Raw genomic sequence first — 20276 nt, forward strand, 5'->3', positions numbered from 1 at the left:
TCCAGTTGCTCTGCAGACTAACTCAGGTCTTTATTATTGATAATAAAGATCTTCATACTACTCCAAGCTCTTGTCTTGTTCAGTTTTTATTTTTGAGTTTCTGAGAATTACACTCTCTTTTCAACGCTTCAAAAACATTCAAAACCCTGAACCTTTGCTGATCTGGACGTCAATCCCACTGGTATAGGCTGAAGGTGGTTAGGTACGTTGGTCAAGGCAAATACATTATGATATGGGAAAGTGGAGGGAAATCCAGGCATGGTAACCAGTAATGGAGTGGAAAATCTGACCTGTTGGTAGCAGTATACAAAAAAGATTAATTCTGTGGGGACCATGAATGCTGTGGCTTTTTTTTCTGGTATTCAATCCTATATTGCAGACAGTTTTCACTCTCAACCAGTGTTGGACTAGTTATTCAGCAGAGCCATCCCTAGAACAACGCCACTAGCATGGCTAAGTGCCAAATGTAAACAGAAAGAAGTAGGGCATTAACCGTGTAGAGAGAGGAGAGGGAGAAATGGTGGATAGGGAAGTGAAAGTGAGAGAGAAGAGCTGGAGTGAGAGGGAAAATGAGAGAGAAGCCCTTCTTCCCTGTGCAACAGGGACCTGTTTTAATAGCAGCAATCAGTCAGGGGTAGAGCCCTGCTTGGACACAGAGAGACAGAAAGAATGGAGGGAACATAAGACAGATTATAGGAAATAACAGCACAAGGGCATAAACGCAAGAGTCATGTCGCAGCACAATTTCAAAATGCCACCGTTTACTGCTGGCAGATGCTCGAACAGACAGCCCGCAGCAGGTATAAAAAAATGCAGGAAATTTCATCACACAAGGTAACTTCAATGCTCAAGTTTTATAAGTATCTGGCTGTAGAGAGAAGCGTAATTTGCTGTGGTTAAAGCCATAAATATTTACCTCATCAACATAGCAAATGTACAAATTCCTTTTGTTGGTACATTAAAACTACATGTGTATGTCACAGCTAAAAAGCATTACAAGGCATGTCTTATAATGGTCTAATCATAGAGAAAGCAAATGCTCATCAATGCATCATCTATATGATTGTGTTAGTGAAAGGATATTGCTCGTCAGTGTGGCCATCAGAATGTTAAAATACCTGATAATAACCGGCAGATGGCAGCAAAGGCATTTGAGAGAACTGGCGCTGCATTTTTTTTTTCCTTCAGAGGAGAAGCTGTAATCAGTCTGAACAGTTTAGTGAGGATAGATTTAAAGTGCAATGATACTGGTAAAATAATTTTTACCAGCTGTACTCTTATGTCATCGAGTGGTTTAAATGTGTATATTTTATCTGTCTATCACTCCATATTGATCCAGCTATCTACACGTCTTTGTCCATCAACGTCATACTGGCGTTTCATCACCCTGTGCTTGAGTCATGGTGGTGACATTCAGTGATAATGATTTGACAGGTAGATAGAGTAGATCCATCACTTGTGCTTGGAAAATACCCCGAGGTAAGAGGAGATACTGCTGTCTCTACATTTTATTTATTTATTATAGCTCCTCTGCTGCTCATTTACATGATCAAGATCTCAAGGCAGAGCAGCTTTCTCCTCTGTGAATCAGTAGGCATGTGGTATGGTACCCCTCTGACACCTTTACTATTCTGGCAGGGATTCAAATGTCGGTAAATCTCTTATTATAAAAGATGGTCATAAACACCTAATGGTCTGTCATGAATATTTTAGAGCCCTGAATATCATACAGAAATGACCTCTGGAAAGCCACAACCTTAACAAGGTCCATCTCAGACAGATAACCTCCGCAGCCGGTGCAACATGAGGCCCGTTCTTCTGGTTCTTCTGGTTTTTTTTTCATGGCATGATTGGATTGATTTGTCATTTGAAACAGAAAGAGCTTGGCCACGGGGCTGTGGATAATCCAATTTATCGCTTTGCCATTTATTACAAATTTCTGTGGCTTTTGGGTCCACTGTCACATCGATTCGTTGATTGCTTGCTTAGCTGGGTCCTAATGAGCTGCTGTCTGAATCACTGCATAATCACCGCCCTAATTCACTTCCTCGCCTACCCTCACACTCGGTCTGTTGGCTCGCCACTATCAGAAAAGAATGGACTGAAACACAGCTCTTTGAGCAGACAATTAGTAACATCATCCTGCACATATTACCCTTTAATAAATGACAATCTTCTTGCGACTTAGCAGAATGTTGACACAGATTGCTGTTTCAGGTGATGAGGAGCTGTTCCATGTGTGAAACAAATGGTTGTGAACAGTGTCGTCCTGAGTCTTTTTTTGAATGCTTGAAGTATTGGGATGGTTCACTACACCACCACAAGATTCTTTTTTATGATTGAAGCTAGGGTAATGCTTACCCAATACTTAATAATCAATGACCTTTAAGGGTGGTAAACAAAAAGACTGTTTTATTCTACAGGTTGTCTAACCTGTAATGACACTGCAAGTACAGTGAAAAAGGGATGAGTAAGGAACCACTTTGTTTCACAGCCTGCGTACCCCAGACTTTCACTTTAATAATGACATCTTCTCACACATTTTCATTGCTTTGTCTTGATTGAAGTGAACTGTGACTGAAAAGTAACAGCCATAACATCTACTGGAATACATAAGCATGCTTTCGGAAAAGTGTCCTCCTTCCCTATACTTAACATGTTTATGTTGGTATAGATACCCAGTAAGTATTGTATTGCCTCCCTGTACATAGTAAATAATTACGCTGTAATTTACGGGCTGTAATCTGAGGCTAGTGCAAAGCAAACACGGTTAGGTGTGGCACAACACATCCCTTTGGTTTGTAGACATTTCACTTTGACGTTATCAGATGTCTGGAGAGCCACACCTGGGGATGGATGATAGAGCAAATACCACCAGGTGAAGGTTTACCTCTGCACCAATATCGGCCTGTGTGGGTGGCATTTATCAAGCTTGAAGAGGGGCTTAAGAACACATTGGGATATGTTTGTGAAGAGGCTGGTGGATAAATATAGAAGGAAGCTAATCAAGGCATCTATCAACAAAAGAAGTGCACCATTTGTGTGCTTTATCACTTGTCCTACGAGCTCTTAGCACAGAAGTGCCGCAATATAAGTGTAGAAGTAAGAACTCTCGCCAGCTATATGCATATTAAACACAGACAAGGATGAAGGTGAAGAGTTATCTGGAAGAATCACATGATCACACAAAATCACAGGCAAAATGATTTTCAGACAACATTTCTTTAATACAAAGTCAACATATCTACATACACAGTGGCTTTAAACCAATTATTGTTTCAGTTAGAAGTAACAGTTTGAAAGTGATAGCACTTGGCCCTCATACAAAGGAAAAACTATTTTGCAGAGTTTGGGTTCTTTTTCATTTTGTCGGTACGTACTGTATATGTTCTATTCTTTTTGATGTCATTTTTTGTTAGTGTTGTTTTTTTTGTTAGTCACCCGCCCCCCCCAAATATTCGGCAACATATTCCAGTAAATTTGGCGGCTGTTTTTCAAAAGTCTAGCATCTTTACATGAAGTCAAAAGAGTAACACATTGCACAAGCTTCCAAAGACTTCCACGGTTTCAGTTTTGGCATGGGCCCCTTTTACCAGTCTTTTTGAGTCCCAGAAGTCCTCACTTCCGGATTTTAGTTCATTATGAAACATCTCGAGGTTCCCACTGTTCATAAATGATGTGCTGAAAATGTGAATTTGCAGCATGTTTTTGGTTGTCTTGGTCTTCCCTTGGTTGCACCGCACTGCTGTTTCAGTGAGTCCTGATTTCTTTCTGCATCCCATAACGAAACATGGTCGAACAAAAACACAGAGTATGGTTCTATACAAGGCTTAAAAATACACCAGGAAGAAAATAAATCAACATGTCGTGTTGCAACTGAACTATTTGTGGCCTTAAGCATAGCTGCATTTGTCCATCAGCCAAAGATATATTCATGGTTAACACCTTGGCATATTAGGCAGATGGACAGCTGGGGACTTTTTTGGGGATTTGTGGGAAACTTTAAGGAATGAAGAACACCTCTGGGTGATATCGTTTCTCACAATAGTGGAGAAATTTAGGATCTACACCTGTGTAGCCTTTTTTGTTGGAATTTGGTTCTTTGGAGGTCTAATTATTTAAACACAATCAGGTTTTAAACCCCTCTGGTTGCTTTAGTCTCATGGTGTGAAAGAGAGAAGTCCATCTTATCTCTAATAGACTCATTCTATTGCCTGGGCAGGAAAAAAATGTTCTTGTCCACATTAATATCACAGACCCTTGGATTTATGGTTGATTAGCAATTCAAATGGTAAGTTGGTAGAGTGGACTAACCTCTCAGCAGATCACTGATGCTGATTTCATGCCCTCACTGAGGTGATAGGTGTGGCAACAGAGGCTGGCATGGTTCCCAGTTTAACTGCTAACAGGGGAAATTAAAGGCGGAAAAAAAGCGAGTGGTAATTAAAGACCAGGGAGCAGGGCTGGAGAAAGGAAGAGAGAAAACAGGCTTTACAAACACCAGGAAGTCGGATATGAGCAGAACCTCAATCTTTGTAGTTCTTCACCCATTTAAAGTATGAGATCTTGAGGGTCAAATGATACAAATACATATAATCTATATATTTGTTTATTTACAGGTATATTCTAGATCATAGTGGATATCTAACAAAATGAATGACCACATTATGTCTGAAAATAATTAAGTAAAAAAGAGAAAGAACTTAGGTTTTTTCCTTAAAAACTGTGAGGGTCATAGTCTGTACATGATCATTCAAGGTACAGTTCATCAAGTTGAGCTGATATAGACAACAAAAAGGTCAATTATGAAATTTTTGATTGATTAGATATTTTGTAGACCAGTTTATCAACAGTTGCAAAAAAAAAAAAAAATAGTAATGCCTACAAGTTTATGATAATAAAGAATCTCAACAAGGTTTAAAAATGGCATCTCCTCATCGGCACAGAATCTACCCAGGGGTAGAAGTTAAACATTGGTGATGCAGGCAGAGGATTCAGGCATAGCGCTAACATATCCTCTGTTACACAAGGTTTTACAAGGAATACAAAAAACGAACTCACAAACAAAAGAAAATAATAAAAACCCATTATATGTTAAAACATGAGCACTGGCTGGTATAAAAAAAAAAAAAAGATGATGAGGAGAAAAATTGGATTCATACTAAGTGTTTGGATATATTTCTATATTCTGCTTTTAAATATATATGCATGTGTGAGTGTGCAGTATATGTTTGTGTATATATACATATATATATATACAGTATATATATATATATATGTATACAGATATACATAAATACATATATGCACACGTACACATACAGACATGTTATACTTAACATTTCTACAGTGAAAAAATAGAATGTCTTTTAACGTAATATGAACAAATAAGCATTTCTCTTTTCCTGCTAATTTTAAAAAATGTGATACAACATCTCTGTTAAAAAACTAAACCAAAAAGAAAATAAAAAGTCAACTATGTAATGTAAAATAAGTTGTCATAATACAACATTAATGTTTTCATAATGTTACAATAACAATAAGGCTTTTTTGGAAATAAGAAAAGATTACACACAGTTCTGTCCATTGCTCTGGTTTTTGCGCACACCCACCGGAAACCTCTGCAGAATCCGTACACTCGTTTGTACCAAAGCGCTGATCTCAAAATGAAAACCTGGTGATTTCAAAAGCTTGATTTTTAATTTTTTTTTTTTTTTGTTCATCAGACACATATACATTAGTGCGTCAACCTGCAGTTGTTTTTGGGGTATTTGTTTCAAGTTTCTTTTGTCTTTTTTCCTAGGGATGTGCAAGAAAAGTATTTAGTACCAAAGAATTTCATTATCACATCATGGCATTGAGATCCAACATGGCTGCCCGGTCTGGCTGTATCACCCACAGAGACATCATCTATAAAACGGAGGACAAAAACCAAAGCTTCTACTTTGTTTATCCACCTGTTACCAAACACACATACAGTGGAACTAAAGGCCAATTTCTCAATCACATGAACGTAAAGCTTTGTAACTGCAACAGGCCTCTGCCACTCTGTAGTGTCTTGTACAATGAAATAGATGATTATAGAGGAGGCTGGAGGAAAAAAACAAAAACAAGGAGGGCTGGAAAAGACTGATGGACGATGATGTCATGTGGATGCGCTTTTTAGTCATGTCCGCCTGGGTGTGAGCGGTTAGCAGAGCTGGCATCTTTTGTTCGTCAGATTCCTCTCCCTCAAGAGTCACACGTACAGCATACACACGATAAGCAGCATGTTTGGTTTTGACAGAAAAGAAAACAAAAAAAAGATAATTCCTCATAAGACATAAAAGTTCGAAACAATGATGATGAGTGTTGGTCACTGTACACAAAGACAGCCCCAACTTTGGGGCAATCCTTGTTTGGCTGTTCTGTTTGTTCCAAAGCTTCTCACCCACCAGGTTTATCTCTTGTTCAAAATGGTGGATGTTAACACCGAAGCCCCATGATGCAATGGATCCAGAAAGAGGAGTGATTGTAAAAAATCATAGGACACAGTTGCCATTTCTCCCACCTTGACCATCCGCAAGACGAACCCGCTGCAGCCTCTTGCAACAGGCGAGGTTTTCCCCGAATTCTCTGGTGACTGAGACATGAGCTTCCTGGGACACTTTGTTTTTACTGTAAGTACTTTGCGGTATTTTTCAACATCACTGTGGCTTGTGGCCTAAGATACTGATTTTGCACAATTTCACAATTCATAAAACTGACTGATATAAGATATGTTTTTCTGCTTTCTTCCCAACAACAACGGACAGTGCCTCCTCTAAGGTCCTAGTGCTTGAGAACAGGCAATTATGTGATGTATACCTTAATAGTTTGGTGTTTCTCCACACGCGCTATGCATGTTAATGGTGGAACAGTTTGAAACTAAAGATTTATTTGATGCCAGATGGAATGAGCATCCTCGTGCTAGTTTAGATTTTTTTTTTTTTGTCCCATCTGGTTTGGGTGACCAGAGTTTGGGGAAAACCATTTGTGTTTACACAGGCAACCTCATTTGGTCATTTCTCTTGATATCACTCACAAAATGCGTTGATAGAAATACTTGAACCCCTTTGACACCAAGTCATATCAAAAAACAAGAAAGTCACCCCGTCTTGGCTACATCCATCTGCCTCTCATTGATTTTTGCTGTTGCCTTCTCCTTCATTATCTGTTGCTTGTTACCGTTGTATCACGAAGATATTTTTGAGAAGAGAAATGTCCACGAATGTTAACAATGTCCTCCACATTGAAACACTTGAGGTAAGGTAAGCAGTCTGACACTTTGATCGATTCCCGCCCCAAAGCTTGAGCCACAGCTTCTGGTTCCTCTCCTGATGAGGACTGTCTTTTCTTGGTGATGGGCAATTTTCCCTGCTTCCTCGAGAAGGGCCTCGTAGTCGAATTGGAATTAAAACCTAAAGTGATCTGTTGGGCATTGACTTCTAAAAATCTACAATAGGATCCTGGTGTGTCTGAATTAGCGGTGGTGTTATCGTCGTCTGCTGTCGTCGTTTCAAATTTCAAAGTTTCTATGGCTCAGGAGACTGTTGAGGGGGGGGGCCACAGGATTCTGGGGGGAAGAGATGGCTTTTTACGTTGCATAGTGATCAAAGCTTCCTAAGTACTCCAGAGCTGCGTGATAGCAGAATTGGTACTCATCCTGTACAGAAGAAAAGAGACACACACACAAAATCACATCAGAAAAAAATCTCACCAGGAATTTGAAGCGTTTGCTATGATCATGACAAATAAACAATTTAAAAATAAAACTAATTACAGCACTTGTCTGACAGGAGAATTTTATAGATCTGAGAACTGGTTTTTATAACATTCTTTACACACAGAGATCAAGAAACTACACAGAGGTGATTTAATATGAGTTTTATTGAACTGAGCTTGTGTGTATGTGACCTCTGACCTCAGTCTGGACCATGGCTGGCCTTTGTGTCCGGAGCATCTTCACTGTCTGGAAGATATCGACCACGCCTTCGTAGCGCATTCTCTCCAGGACGATGCTGAGGGTGATGAAGACTCCAGTCCTGCCCACGCCAGCACTACAAACACACAATCATAAAATGAATTAATAAGGGTATTTCTTGCTTACACACAGTGACTGAATAGTGACTCTTTATTTGTACTGGGGAAATGTGTCTTTCTGTTATGTCTTGCACTCCCTGAGGTCCTCTAGTCCCTTCCCATGTATGTACTTTGTTATTTATGATTACATCAGTCTAACCAAGACCTGCAAAATAACAGTCATGTTTAAATCATTGCTATCCTAAATTTCCTCTAAAATGCATGCTGTATCTACAACAAGACTCTGTCATAACAATTTTGCACACTGGCCGCTCTGAATGCCTAAAACAGTCAACTGCCTGAAAACTTAGACAGCCAGAGATGCTGCGGCAGGCCAACGCAAAGATGCCGACAGCAAGGACGCAATCTGCATGTGAGAACTCTGTGAATCCACTTTAATGTGTGCCCTCACTCTCGTCGACCACAAAAAGAGTGCTCAAGGACACACAGACGCTCTCCGAATCATGCACACAAACAACCAGGCAAACATTTTGTCTCATTAAGCCCCTCCTCCCATGTGTCGAAAAAACTCAGCCTGCTGCTGCTGCTGCTGCCGCTCTCCAGAAATACAGTCGGAGTCTTAACTCGGATCCTGAAATACTTGAGAGCTGCCTCTCTAAGCTGCTTTGCTGTAAAATAACTTCCACTTCACCAATGGAACAATAATTGATATGACAACAGATTTATTTGGGCTCCTTCCAGCCTCTGATGCTGTGTCGCTGAATGAAGAGCGAAAGCGATGGCTGCTAGCAGTCACTTTGAGTTTGTCTGTGTGTGTGTGTGTGTGTGTGTGTGTGTGTGTGTGTGTGTGTGTGTCAGTTGGAGGACACAGCTAGACGTTGGCAAAAAGACGACTTATATCGACAATAGATCAGATTATATCGACAGTAGTAGCTATAGAGCATAATCATACAGAACATACAACCACCCTAAACACACATACACCCACATGCAACTACCCACTACCAACGCCGCAGCATCTCTCAGCCCACCCAAAGCCTCTTCCTGAGAGTCAGTCACAGCTTGTCACATGGACTCTTAAAACTCCCTCAGAGCTCCTCTCCCTCTCTGTCTTTCTCTCTGTCTTTCTCTCTGCCTCCCTCTCTCTCTCTCTTTCTCTCCAGGAAGATCCACTCTCCAAGTCTGAAGGCTTGCCGGGCCGCTGCCGACTGAGAGGATTTGGTGTCCCCATTCACAGGAAGTAATCAGGCAATTAATGACAAAAAGCATGTGGGTCTATTAGATAGTGGCTGAGGAGGAGAGAGACGAAGGAGGAGGAAGAAAAGTGGGTGGGAGTGGAAGAAAGGAGGGAGCTGGGAGAATGAATGGGTGAATAGATGGAGAGAGAAGAGAGAGGGAGAACTGGATTGAACTGAGAGAGAGAGAAAGAGAGGGAGGGGGGATTAAGAAATAGACAGATGGATGACAGACGGGAAAGGCTGGTGACAGAAGACGAAAGAGTAAGAGAAAAGGAAGCCATAAGCTCTCAACTCGGAGATGACAATGCCTGAAGGAGGATGGAGAGAGGAAGAGGAGGAGGAGAAGTAGGAGGAGGAGTAGGAGTAGGAGTAGGAGGATGATAGGGAGGAGCAGGAGGTGGCGGGATATCTGCATTTAGACAAAGTGACACCTACTTGTGAAAAAAAAAAATGTAATGAAAAGTAAAAAATTAAAAAGTATTAAAAAGGACTGCAGGTAACTTGAGAACATGATTACCAGTACTGAATGTGAATGATTTACTACACTGTAAGCTAAAGCAGCTCTCTGTTAATCCTCCTATGAGGCTGCAAAAATCTAACAAAGTTAACTGTAATGTGTCAAGGATGCATGAATTGTGCATTTGGCTGCTGAATAAAGCGTGGTCAAGTGACTCCTGCAGTCCAGTTTAAAAGGCTGTGTGCCTTTTGATCCATTACTCCAGCCCTGCAATAACTGATCCTCTTGCTTTAAAACAGCTCTCTCCCCCTTCAATAATGGCCTCATAGAAGGAAGGAATAACTCAGTCTTATTGGAGCTTCCTTGACACATCTTACAACTCCCAGAGGGCCATTTGATGGCCGGTGACATCATTGCTTTTTAATACAGGGGAGGTGATGTTATGTTCGGTGATGTCATGGCGCCTGTGTGATAGAAAAAAGTGACACCTACTCCGTTCCAAAAGTAAATCACGTTCAGGAGATGCCATGGAAAATTATTCACTGTGTTAATACCTTTGTTTGATAACACTATCACATTCAAAGCAAAAGCTTTTTCTGAATGTCAATCAAACCATGAAAAACCATGCACAATGGATCCTGGATTTTTTGGGGAGGTTTTTTGGGTTTTTTTTACGTTGTCTTGCGGCGCAAACAAAAACAGAGCTGTGAATGATCTCCATTGTCTGGCTCCAAAAGGTAACAACTCATTCAGATGGATCTCGCTCAAGGTCTGTCAATGAATAAGAATAATCTGAGGTCTTGGTGGTGACCACTACCAAATATCACATTCTACCTAAGTCTAGCATGTTGAGTTAATGATGAAGGTTACCTTGGAAGCTGCACCCGAGGTGATAAAAATGCATCACCGAGTGATCATAAAACCCAACAAGAATGGCTGTATCACTTCATGTGCCTCCTCTTTGCAAATGCCAAGCCGCATCTCAGCTTTATCAATTATGGAGGAGATGGGCCTGTGGAGGTGCAGGGTAGCGTACTGCGGTGGCAAAAAGGAGAGGAGGGATCATATCTGATGATGCTGTTAGAGCTGCACCGCAGGAGGTGCTGTGCTGCAAAACAATAACCACCTTAAGAAGTGATTTAATCTTGTCCTGATAGTTAAAGCCTTATATCTCTTTCATGAAGGGAAGTGTCTTTGGAGTCTTTGGAGTGCAGTTTGAGGCGAAACAAGCTGCAGTCCCTGGAAATACGGCTTGTCAAGCCCCTCTGTTCACAAAAACCTTCATTAAAATGTGCAATATTTGGAAAAATATGATACAACATATGCTTTACCTGCAGTGGACAGAGATCGGTCCATCCTGTCCAAACTGCTCCTTGGTTTTATGCACCTGGCCAATGAAATCGATGAATCCCTCCCCAGATTTGGGGACACCTTGCTCTGGCCAATCAGTAAACTGGAACTGCCTTACTGTCCTGGACTGGCCATCCTGCAAAATACGGAGGAAAGATGAGAAAGGTGGAGACTGTAGATCATATAAAGGAGCAAGGAGAGAGTAGGCACATGCGAAGAGGAGATAAAACAAGGACATTGTCTGTCTAGAAAGGACAGATAGTGGCCTCATGGTGGAACTTCTATGCACAGAGCAGGACATTATTACTTTTAGAGCTTGGGATTTCACCATTGGATTCTTCTGAGAAAATAATGCAAATGAAGGAACACAGACATAAGGCCTATGGGGCAATAAAAACTGTACTAATTGGTCTTTTAAAATGAAACTATCTGCTGGTCTCTTCTGCACAACGGCAATACAACAGACACACGTCACCGCAGAGGGACAGTGCGTCCTTTTCTCTCCCACCCCACTCCACTACCTCCAACCCAATTGTCTCTATTTTCACCTGTCATTGTGTGTGTGTGTGTGTGTGTGTGTGTGTGTCGCATGAGTAGGTCCTAGTTAAAGCTAATCAATAGTGTATCTGCCATGACAAGCGTCTTCTCCCAGACACCATGTTGAATAGGATAATCCTGCGATGCGATCGATAGAGCGACCTGATGGATGAGCAGAGAGAGGGAGGTAAGAGGCGAGAACGGAGGACTAACGGAGCAGGAGGTGGGACTGGACGGTGAAAATTGGAAAGAAAAACCCTGACGCACACAGACATGCCTGCTACACAAAATGTCAGTGACAATTTAATCTTATATTGATTCTTATAATCTTGTTTTAGAGGTGAGAGTTTTAAGTGGTGAGATAACTGAACTTGCTCCCAAAGCAAACAAACATTCAAATACATTTTTTACAATCAGGGGGCATCACACGAGGACAAGTGAGGGGATCTGCTTTATTCTGAGAGAGCTGATTGCCAAGTATGAGAATGCACAGGCAACACTTGTGTCCTTGTAAAAGAATGTTTCTTCAAGGTGTCTTGGAGGGAACAAGAAAGTGAGCAGCAAGAAGCATTTTTGCATTTTTGATGCCACCGGTAATTAAGACAACCAGGTGTTCATTTCTCCTGTTGATTCTCACAGTCTCTGCGCAACAGACTCCAGTTTAGACATGATGTGTCATTCTCACACATTCTCCCCCCGTTTGTTCACACTACAGAGGCACAATTCAATGAACACTCAGTTGGCGAGTAAACTGGGATCCTTTTTGTCTTTTTTGTTATCCTGCTATTAGATGGAGGAGAATTATAGATTTTAAAATTGTGTTTAGAGTAATATAGTCTAAATTGTATTGCAGAATCAATATAATAACCAGGAATGTGAACTTGCTCTGAGAAAGATATATTTTAACCTCCAATAAATTGTTCAGAAACCCCCCCATAGACAATTCTCCACGCTTGTTTGAGTAGCTTGATAATGATGAACAAATTACATTTACGCACGGAGCCAGTGAAGTGGTAAATAGAAAGTTAATAATCAATGTGTTTCAATTGGCTACAACCTTAGAATGGTTGGAAACTATGCTTTGTTTAAGAGGCTAAACATAAGAAAGACACAAAACATAAGAAAAACCTATATACATTTATGGAGGTATTATATGTCTCTGATGTGAAAGTTTGGATTGAACCTGTTATATTAGTCTCCTGAATTAGAGGCTTTGTCAGGTAACCAGAAAGCGAACGGTCGTGCTCCTTAATTCTAAAGAATTAATCATGCAGCTGATGATTACTGACTGCCCACGCTGGCTGATGGGCAAAAATAGCTAATGTTTCTTTCTTGTTTCAAGGTATCATCCATTCTAGCCAGCCCTTACACAACAGATCACTGGTGTTAAATAAATCTAATTTCAGCACTCCTTTAAAATGACAGTGACCATGAAAAAAGAGGTAATCTATTACTGAACAACCTCTTAAAACTGAGAACAGACTTCCTAAAGCACTTTCTCCATCTGTTGCTCTGTGTCAAAAAATGACATTCACCATATTTGAGGAGACCTAATAGTGAATGCGCTGATGTAAACAATCACCTCAAGGTCTCTATTCATCATGGGTGATGGTTGCGCTACATTCTTATTCATTCATTCATTCTGATTTTTGCCAGGAGCTAACCATCCCCCTCCAGTGCTAGCAGGCTAAATGCAGATGGTGACTAAACGCTGAATGTAGAGTATATGCAGCTTCTATATTTCTAAGGATATACATAATCTGCCTATTGAATCCTTGAGCTCTGAATGTGAAGTCCTGTTGTCCTGTGTGGCAGTGTTGCTGTCTTATCTGTTGATATGTTTTGGCACGGCTGCCGCCAAGATGTATTCTTGTACTTTTATTGTATTGACAAATACAATGATTTATTTACTAATAAGTGAAGCTCCATATACCGACTGTCTTTGTACAAGATTTCATGTATCTTTCCCTGTTTTATGACGCATAGCATGTTTTCTTTCTTTCGTTGCCTTTGTTTTTCATCTCAAAAACATTTTGCCTCAGCAGAGGGATTAAAAATGAAAGAGGGGCAAAGACAACAACACAATAAACCAAGCACGGCAAAGAATGAGAGGAGGGGGAAAAAAAAGAGAGGAAAATTTAACACACAACCTGAGGGCCCACGCGGCGTGTCAAATTGTGTGATTAAATACGTGACTGGCTCGCTAGATGTGAGTGTTGAGGCGTGGAGTCTGTGCTATTACTGTGCAGAGGCATGCGACATACGCACATACACACACACGCACACACACACACACTCACGCTCATATATACAAACACATGCATGTACATCTAACGTATGATAGGTGGAGTTCAACCCTGTGTACTCACACTCTCACATGCATACACAATCAGGAAAATGGGGTTGAAAACCCATAAATCACACATGCACATACAGCTACACATATAGTGCATCTTAACAGTTTACACCAAGTTTACATACTGTGCTATCATCATCTCTCTCCCTCTCTGTTTTGTTGCGGTAACCCTCACGCTAAGCTTTGACTATCAGTGTGTCTGCTGCCATTTACACTTCAGTCCTCTTTAGGAATCATCTGAAAGACACCAACACTGATACTGCACAAGATGCGTGTGTGTGTTAAGCTGTTCATGGGGGCTTAAAGCCTATACACATACATGTTTGTTCACTGTATGTGTCCATGTATGTATGTGTATGTGTCCTTGTGTGTGACAGCCTTAAAACACATAAATATACAAAGGTGAGAGTGTGTGCAGGTGTGTGTGTGTGTGTATGTGTGTGTGTCTATGCACGCATGTCTCTGTATATTTGTGCTGAGAATAGCAAAACAGCAAAGAGATAGGTATGTCGGCAGAAAGTGAGTCTGTGTGCACATTTGTGTGTCTGTATGTGTTTGAAGCGAGAAGAGAGTCATTTTGCATGCTGCACAGGGTGTATATGTATGGGTGTGTGTGTGTGTGTGTGTGAATGCATGTTTGTGTTTGTGTGTGTGTGTGTGTGTGTGTGTGTCAGGTGATGGCATACCAGCTTAAAAAGCGTTGGTGTCTGATTTCCACACAGTGAATAGTGTGTCTATTTGTGTATAAGTGTATGTGTGTGTGTGTGTGTGTGTGTGTGTGTGTGTGTGTATGTATTAATTATTTTAATACCAACAGGATGACTGCTAACTAGCTGCCACACTGCCAGGGAAATCGTTGGATATGTCAGGCTGTTTGGCAAAGAGAGGAAGCAGTTTTATTTCTGTGCTACAGTTGTGTTGCTGCTGCTTCAAACTGTCTGACCTAATTGGACCAAAAAAAGAAATCCTGGGGTAAAGCGATATCTACAGTAGAGTAGAGTAGGTTATAAACAGTTCAAGCAAGAAAAGTCACTTTGGTTTTGAACTCTCATTAATATTTGAATGAAGTTCCTCTCAACATTAAGTCGCAATGATATCTTGATTTGAGTGGAAACCCATCTAATTACAGAGCAGAATTACAATCTCAAAGCTATGAAAGGAACCTCTGAAGAAAAGAAAGGTCTACTTGTGATATTCCTGTATTTATGTGACCCACATTTCCTCAAAAGGGCCTTTTGCTCTTTGAATCTGCAGGACTGATGTTTAAGATTGCTGATGACAATTCAATAGAAACTTCATTTTAGCTGTGACTGAAAATACTTTAAGTTGCAATCATGGTGTCAAGTGTTTGGTTATATCTACACAACCCAACAACAGAAGTTACCCAGCAATACTCAGTAAAAGTACACACCAAGCAATTCCAAGTATGTCTTACCCTGGCGTCTGTGACCTTGAACTCTCGAAGGATGTACTGGGGCATATTATACTCGGCCATGGGATCCACCACAAAGTACTGATACCTGGCAGAGCGCTCTGCCGGCCAGTATTGGTGACACTTTTCCTGTTTGAGCAGAAGGAGAGATAAACCCCTGAAATTAATATTTGAACAATTTACTCATTGATTCCCATCTTATTTTACTTTGATGACTGTTTGTGTCCAGAAACAACAGAAAATCAAATGAGTGTTTATCCATGTGTTTCTGACTCCTACCCGTCCCATCTCTCGCAGTTTGGTTAACATGACTACAATGGTGGAGTTGTTCTCCCAGAGCATTCTCCAGAAGTCTTCTGTAGTCTCTGCCAGAGGGCCCTGCGTGGCGATGTAGGCTTTCTGTTGCCTGTATATGAAGAAAAGCCATGTTAAATACATGTAAGTTTGGCTTGTATAATTAGTATAACTTGTGACTGCATTTACCGAGAAATACATATTACCTTGAGGATGACTAGCAAAAAAAAAACAACAGAACGAAATGTGTTGAAATGTGCTTTCCATGTCTCTTATCTACCTCACCTTCTCTCCACATCATTATGTTAAATTTTCACCTCTCGGCTTAACTATTACATTATTAAAGTTGTTTCCTGGCAAAGGAAAAAAAAATGGAATGACCTCAGACATGTTTCTGCCCCCCTCACCCTTCTTCCTACCTGTATCCATCAATGAAACTGGCATTGATGTAGTCGGATCCTTCCAGGCCTCTGATTGGCTGCAGGCAGACACGTGTGGTCTCGTAGGGCATGATGTTGACCAGCCGATTCTTGAACTTGTTGCAGGGAAGGTTGGCACTGATGAAGCGTGACGTGTGGGCTTTGGAGTTGGCCAAACGCTGGAGGGGAAAGATAGAGGGATAAGTGGATGAAGGCAAGAGAGGAAGGCACAGAAAGTGTGAGAGGAAGAAAAATAAATGAGGAAAAAAAAGTTTTAGAAAGAAAGTGCAGAACAAAAAGTACAGAGGAGGAAAAAGATGACAAGAAGACGGAAAGAGAGTACAGTGGTGAGGGGAAGAGGGAATGGATTGGCAAAAGCCACCGTGGTTACAAAGAGGAGAGAAAAGGCATGAAAAGAGAAGAGAGAGGAATGAAGAGCAGGAGAGGATGATAAAAGGAGGAGAGATGGGTAAGGAGGGAGGAAGGGGAGCACAGGTGCGAGTCAGATAAAGAGAGTAGAATATCAATGACAGAAAGTAATAAAGCACACTCAATCTAATCTGATCTTTCACCCAGCTTTACCGATGATGGCACAACTTCAAAGGGACATTGTTTATCAAGAATATATTCATCAGGAAGCGACTCAAAAACTTCACCCCCTTTTGCAACTTGTGGGGTCCTGCAGGGTCAGATGCAACGACAGAAAATATGCCACACACCCAGACTAACAAGCCTCTGGATCAAGACTGTGCGAAACAGAAAACTCGCCTAAAAGTGGGTCACCAGCGCCTTTGATAATGGCAGTGTAGCATGTGTGCATAAATCATAGACTCACACAGAGATGTTCAGAAAGACAAACACACACACACACACACACACACACACACACACACACATACACACACACACTGCATAATGATCAAACTGAAAAGCTGTACTGCTACATCATCGTCGTCATAAGGGCCTCAGTGGGAGTTTGTGGGTCAGCAAGTCTTATGATCGCCTCCTTTTGGCTTCTCAACAAAGAATTTGTGAGTGTGTGTGTGTGGGCATGCTTGTTTCTTAGCATTTGCCTACAAATGGAAGACACCCTAGTCAGATTATTTAGGGCCCTTTCAGACAGAGAAAAGCATGGTGCACTGAAGACACTAGCAGCGTCATAAGAGGCGAGAGAGACAGAGAGAGAAACTGACCCTATTGAAAAAATGGGCAGGAATGCAGCTTTTATTTCCTCAACTCATCGTCTCTCATGAGCTGTCAAAATACACAGAGTGAAAGTGTTTCTCCTTGTGCCGCTGTGTGAACAGGGTCTAACTTCCCATTTTCCCTTTTTCCCATCAGAGTAGTCTCCCCTCTTTCTCTCCAGTTCCCCTATAGCACCACTCTCTGTCTCAGTGGCTACCTGGAGTGTGTCCAGCTCTTCCCCTCCTCCTCCACCCTTCCCTTCATCCTTCGCTGCTGTCCTCCCTTTGATCTGTGTTTCACAAAGGCACCTGGAAAGGCTTGAGGTGGCCTGGCAGCGCTAAAGAGGCCCTCAGCTACACCAGCAAACACCACAGAGGGTGCAGGGAACAGGGCCAAACCTGGCAACCTGTCGTCCAACAGGGCAGAGAAGCACCTGGGGTAGCTCTGATCATAGTTGCCAGTTCCTTCTAATTTATAGTACAGTGTATCTGTTCATTTGGAAGATACATTACATACATTAGTCATGTTACACCAAAACAAGGATAATCATTTTTGGTGTTACAGTCAGAAACAACATGCACTGACTATACCCTAATTAACAAATTTATTTTAAATAATAGATATATCATCAAACATCATTAACATTTAACATTAACATTACATTTAATATTACATGATTATTAGTTTCCCCTGTAAGTATTATCTTTCTGCTGCATTGTGTGCATCACATAATTATGTTGTACAATAATTATGTTTATGATGTAGCTACAATGCAGTGCAATGCTTTGTAAACTTCTTGTAAACTGTCACCATCATTTTAAGTTAAAAAAGGATCCCAATTAAAACTAGGCTGCTGAATTCCAAATCATTCATTTGCTATTCAATTTCAAATGGACCCCAGTGGCCGAGTAGCTCTTTTTTTTTTTGTTGATATTTGTGTCCTGTATGTTCCTGAAGACTTTTCACAAGTGAGTCATGTGTTCAAATCTCTTCTATGCATAAATCTTTCTGTGAACATGCTTGTTTTTCATTCACGTATGCCAGAAAGAGCCAGTTTTACTACTTCAGGACAAGTCCCTGTTCTTGGTTCAGTCTCCCTGCTGAACTCCTGAGAGTCCCACTGGTTACAGCTTAACTCTGTATGACGCCGTTTTCCCACCTGAGAATGACAATGCCCTCCCACTTTCCCCATAGTGCAGCATTCTGTCGAATCACTTCCTTAGCGCCAAGTTAGCATACAGTTGTCCCTTTGTTCATTAGCCAAACGTTCCTCCCTCTACTTGCCCTGCCATCCACCCCCATTTGTCATCATCAAGTATTAATTACTTAGCTAGCTCCCCCACCCCTCTTCACACACACACACACCTCTCTTCTCTATCCTGACTGTAATGTGGACGTTATTAATCCCTCTTTGACTCCTGACGCCAGCTCAGCATTATCCCTGTTACAGATGGCGATAGAGATTCCATCACCATTGTGCCCCAGTGAGTTAAAAAAAAAAAAAGGTTTAACACACCAGCACTATTATTGTTTCTTGGCAGGGGGGCGTGTTGATGAATGGCGAAGGGTAGATGACGGATGATTTGGGAGTGAGCATGTGTGCAATTCAAGGTCAGCAGATAGTGGAGCGCCTGAAGCTGAGGGGAGTTTATAACTTGATGATTCTCGAGATCTTTAATGGAGATCTATGTAAACACTGCGTCTGGCTGTCTGTTCTCACCGACTGCTTTGTCAGCATACACTCTTTCTTTCTCAAATCTAAACTCAAATTTGTGCTGCTTTCAGCCAAAAAATCCTTTTGTCTTGTGCCTGCTAGACTAAACCCAGTTTCTTTGCTTAAGCATATTATTCCAAATCCTCAAAAATGAACGTTGCAGCCAGACAGTGAAGGGCTTCAACATTTCCATTTTCTAGCTTCACATAAAAAAAAAATAAAATAAAAAAATAAAAATGCAATAATAATTCAAATAGTGTGCATCTAAGTGATTAAATTATTGAAGTGAGACTTAAAAATAAGAGAGATTTGCTTTCTAGTCCATCCTAGAAAGCAATTAATTGGACAGCATTTATAAACTGACAAATAGCATCCACATAAATAAGGCAGCTTTAATCTATATTCTACTTACCTGGGGCTGAAAGGTATTACATCTTGCAGTGAAGTGTCTTAATCTCAAATGCTTAAAGCTTGCTATGTTGTAGGCTACACTGTGTTCATTCAGTATTTCCATTATGTCTTTATGAGCAACATAAGCTCAAAGGAACATCCATATATTGCCTCTTGCCTACTGCCAAATTCAGTTTGTCCGAGGTATGAGGATTTTCCGTAAACTGCATCCTCACTCAACTGAAACATTATGCTCCCAGTTCCCCCAATCAGCTACCATAATCATCCGTTTTGTGTCTTCCTCACTGTCCCCATTAAGTTTCACAGTTTCCTGCCAGACACACAGTTGTTGGTGAACAGCTACAACTGTATATGTTTTGCTTGAGTATAAAAATGCAAAGAAATATATGATCACAAATCAAAAAGCAATTATTACAACCCACAATTAAGCACATTGCAAATTAAGATGAAGAGAAAATATATGAAAGGCAAAGAAATTGGATTTGCATCCAAAATAACTTGTAGGAAGATAAAGCTGGCAGCCAGCCTCATTTAAAAGGCTTATAGCTGCTTAAGACAAGGTGACAGAACTCTCAAAACTTAGTATTTATGTCTTCATTATTTAGTTATGATGAAGTTCGTTAATACAGACACTGATCTAACACGTCTGCTATTTCTGATCTGAACTTTCTTTGGCTTGGCTTCAATCTGCCAAGTTTTTGAGCTGTCATTTGCAGTCACCTAAAAAAAGTCACATAAAAATGTCACCAAAAAAAACAAAAGCAAAAAAAAAAACATGGGTAGTTGGTCCCTTAAATTACATGTCAGACCCAAGTAGAACAC

The 20276-nt window shown here is 40.9% G+C and overlaps 1 protein-coding gene across 8 annotated transcripts in view; it reads right to left on the reverse strand.

Moving 5' to 3' along the window:
- Positions 1-3203: 3203 nt before the first annotated feature.
- ptprsa (protein tyrosine phosphatase receptor type Sa) overlaps positions 3204-20276 on the reverse strand; it is a 229007-nt gene continuing 211934 nt past the window's right edge. For all 8 annotated transcript variants that reach the window (XM_071485975.1, XM_071485973.1, XM_071485974.1 and 5 more), the window contains 6 exons: positions 16145-16323; positions 15711-15837; positions 15435-15560; positions 11088-11242; positions 7943-8078; positions 3204-7684 (listed from right to left, as the gene is read on the reverse strand). In XM_071485975.1, the coding sequence (XP_071342076.1) occupies positions 7616-7684; positions 7943-8078; positions 11088-11242; positions 15435-15560; positions 15711-15837; positions 16145-16323 (792 nt within the window). In that variant the 3' untranslated portion in view covers positions 3204-7615. The remainder of the gene's footprint in view (positions 7685-7942; positions 8079-11087; positions 11243-15434; positions 15561-15710; positions 15838-16144; positions 16324-20276) is intronic.

This window comes from Trachinotus anak, unplaced genomic scaffold (genome assembly GCF_046630095.1).
Source record: "Trachinotus anak isolate AG129_WGS33_773 ecotype Australia unplaced genomic scaffold, CSIRO_AGI_Tana_v1 ptg000010l, whole genome shotgun sequence".
Lineage (NCBI taxonomy): Eukaryota > Metazoa > Chordata > Actinopteri > Carangiformes > Carangidae > Trachinotus > Trachinotus anak.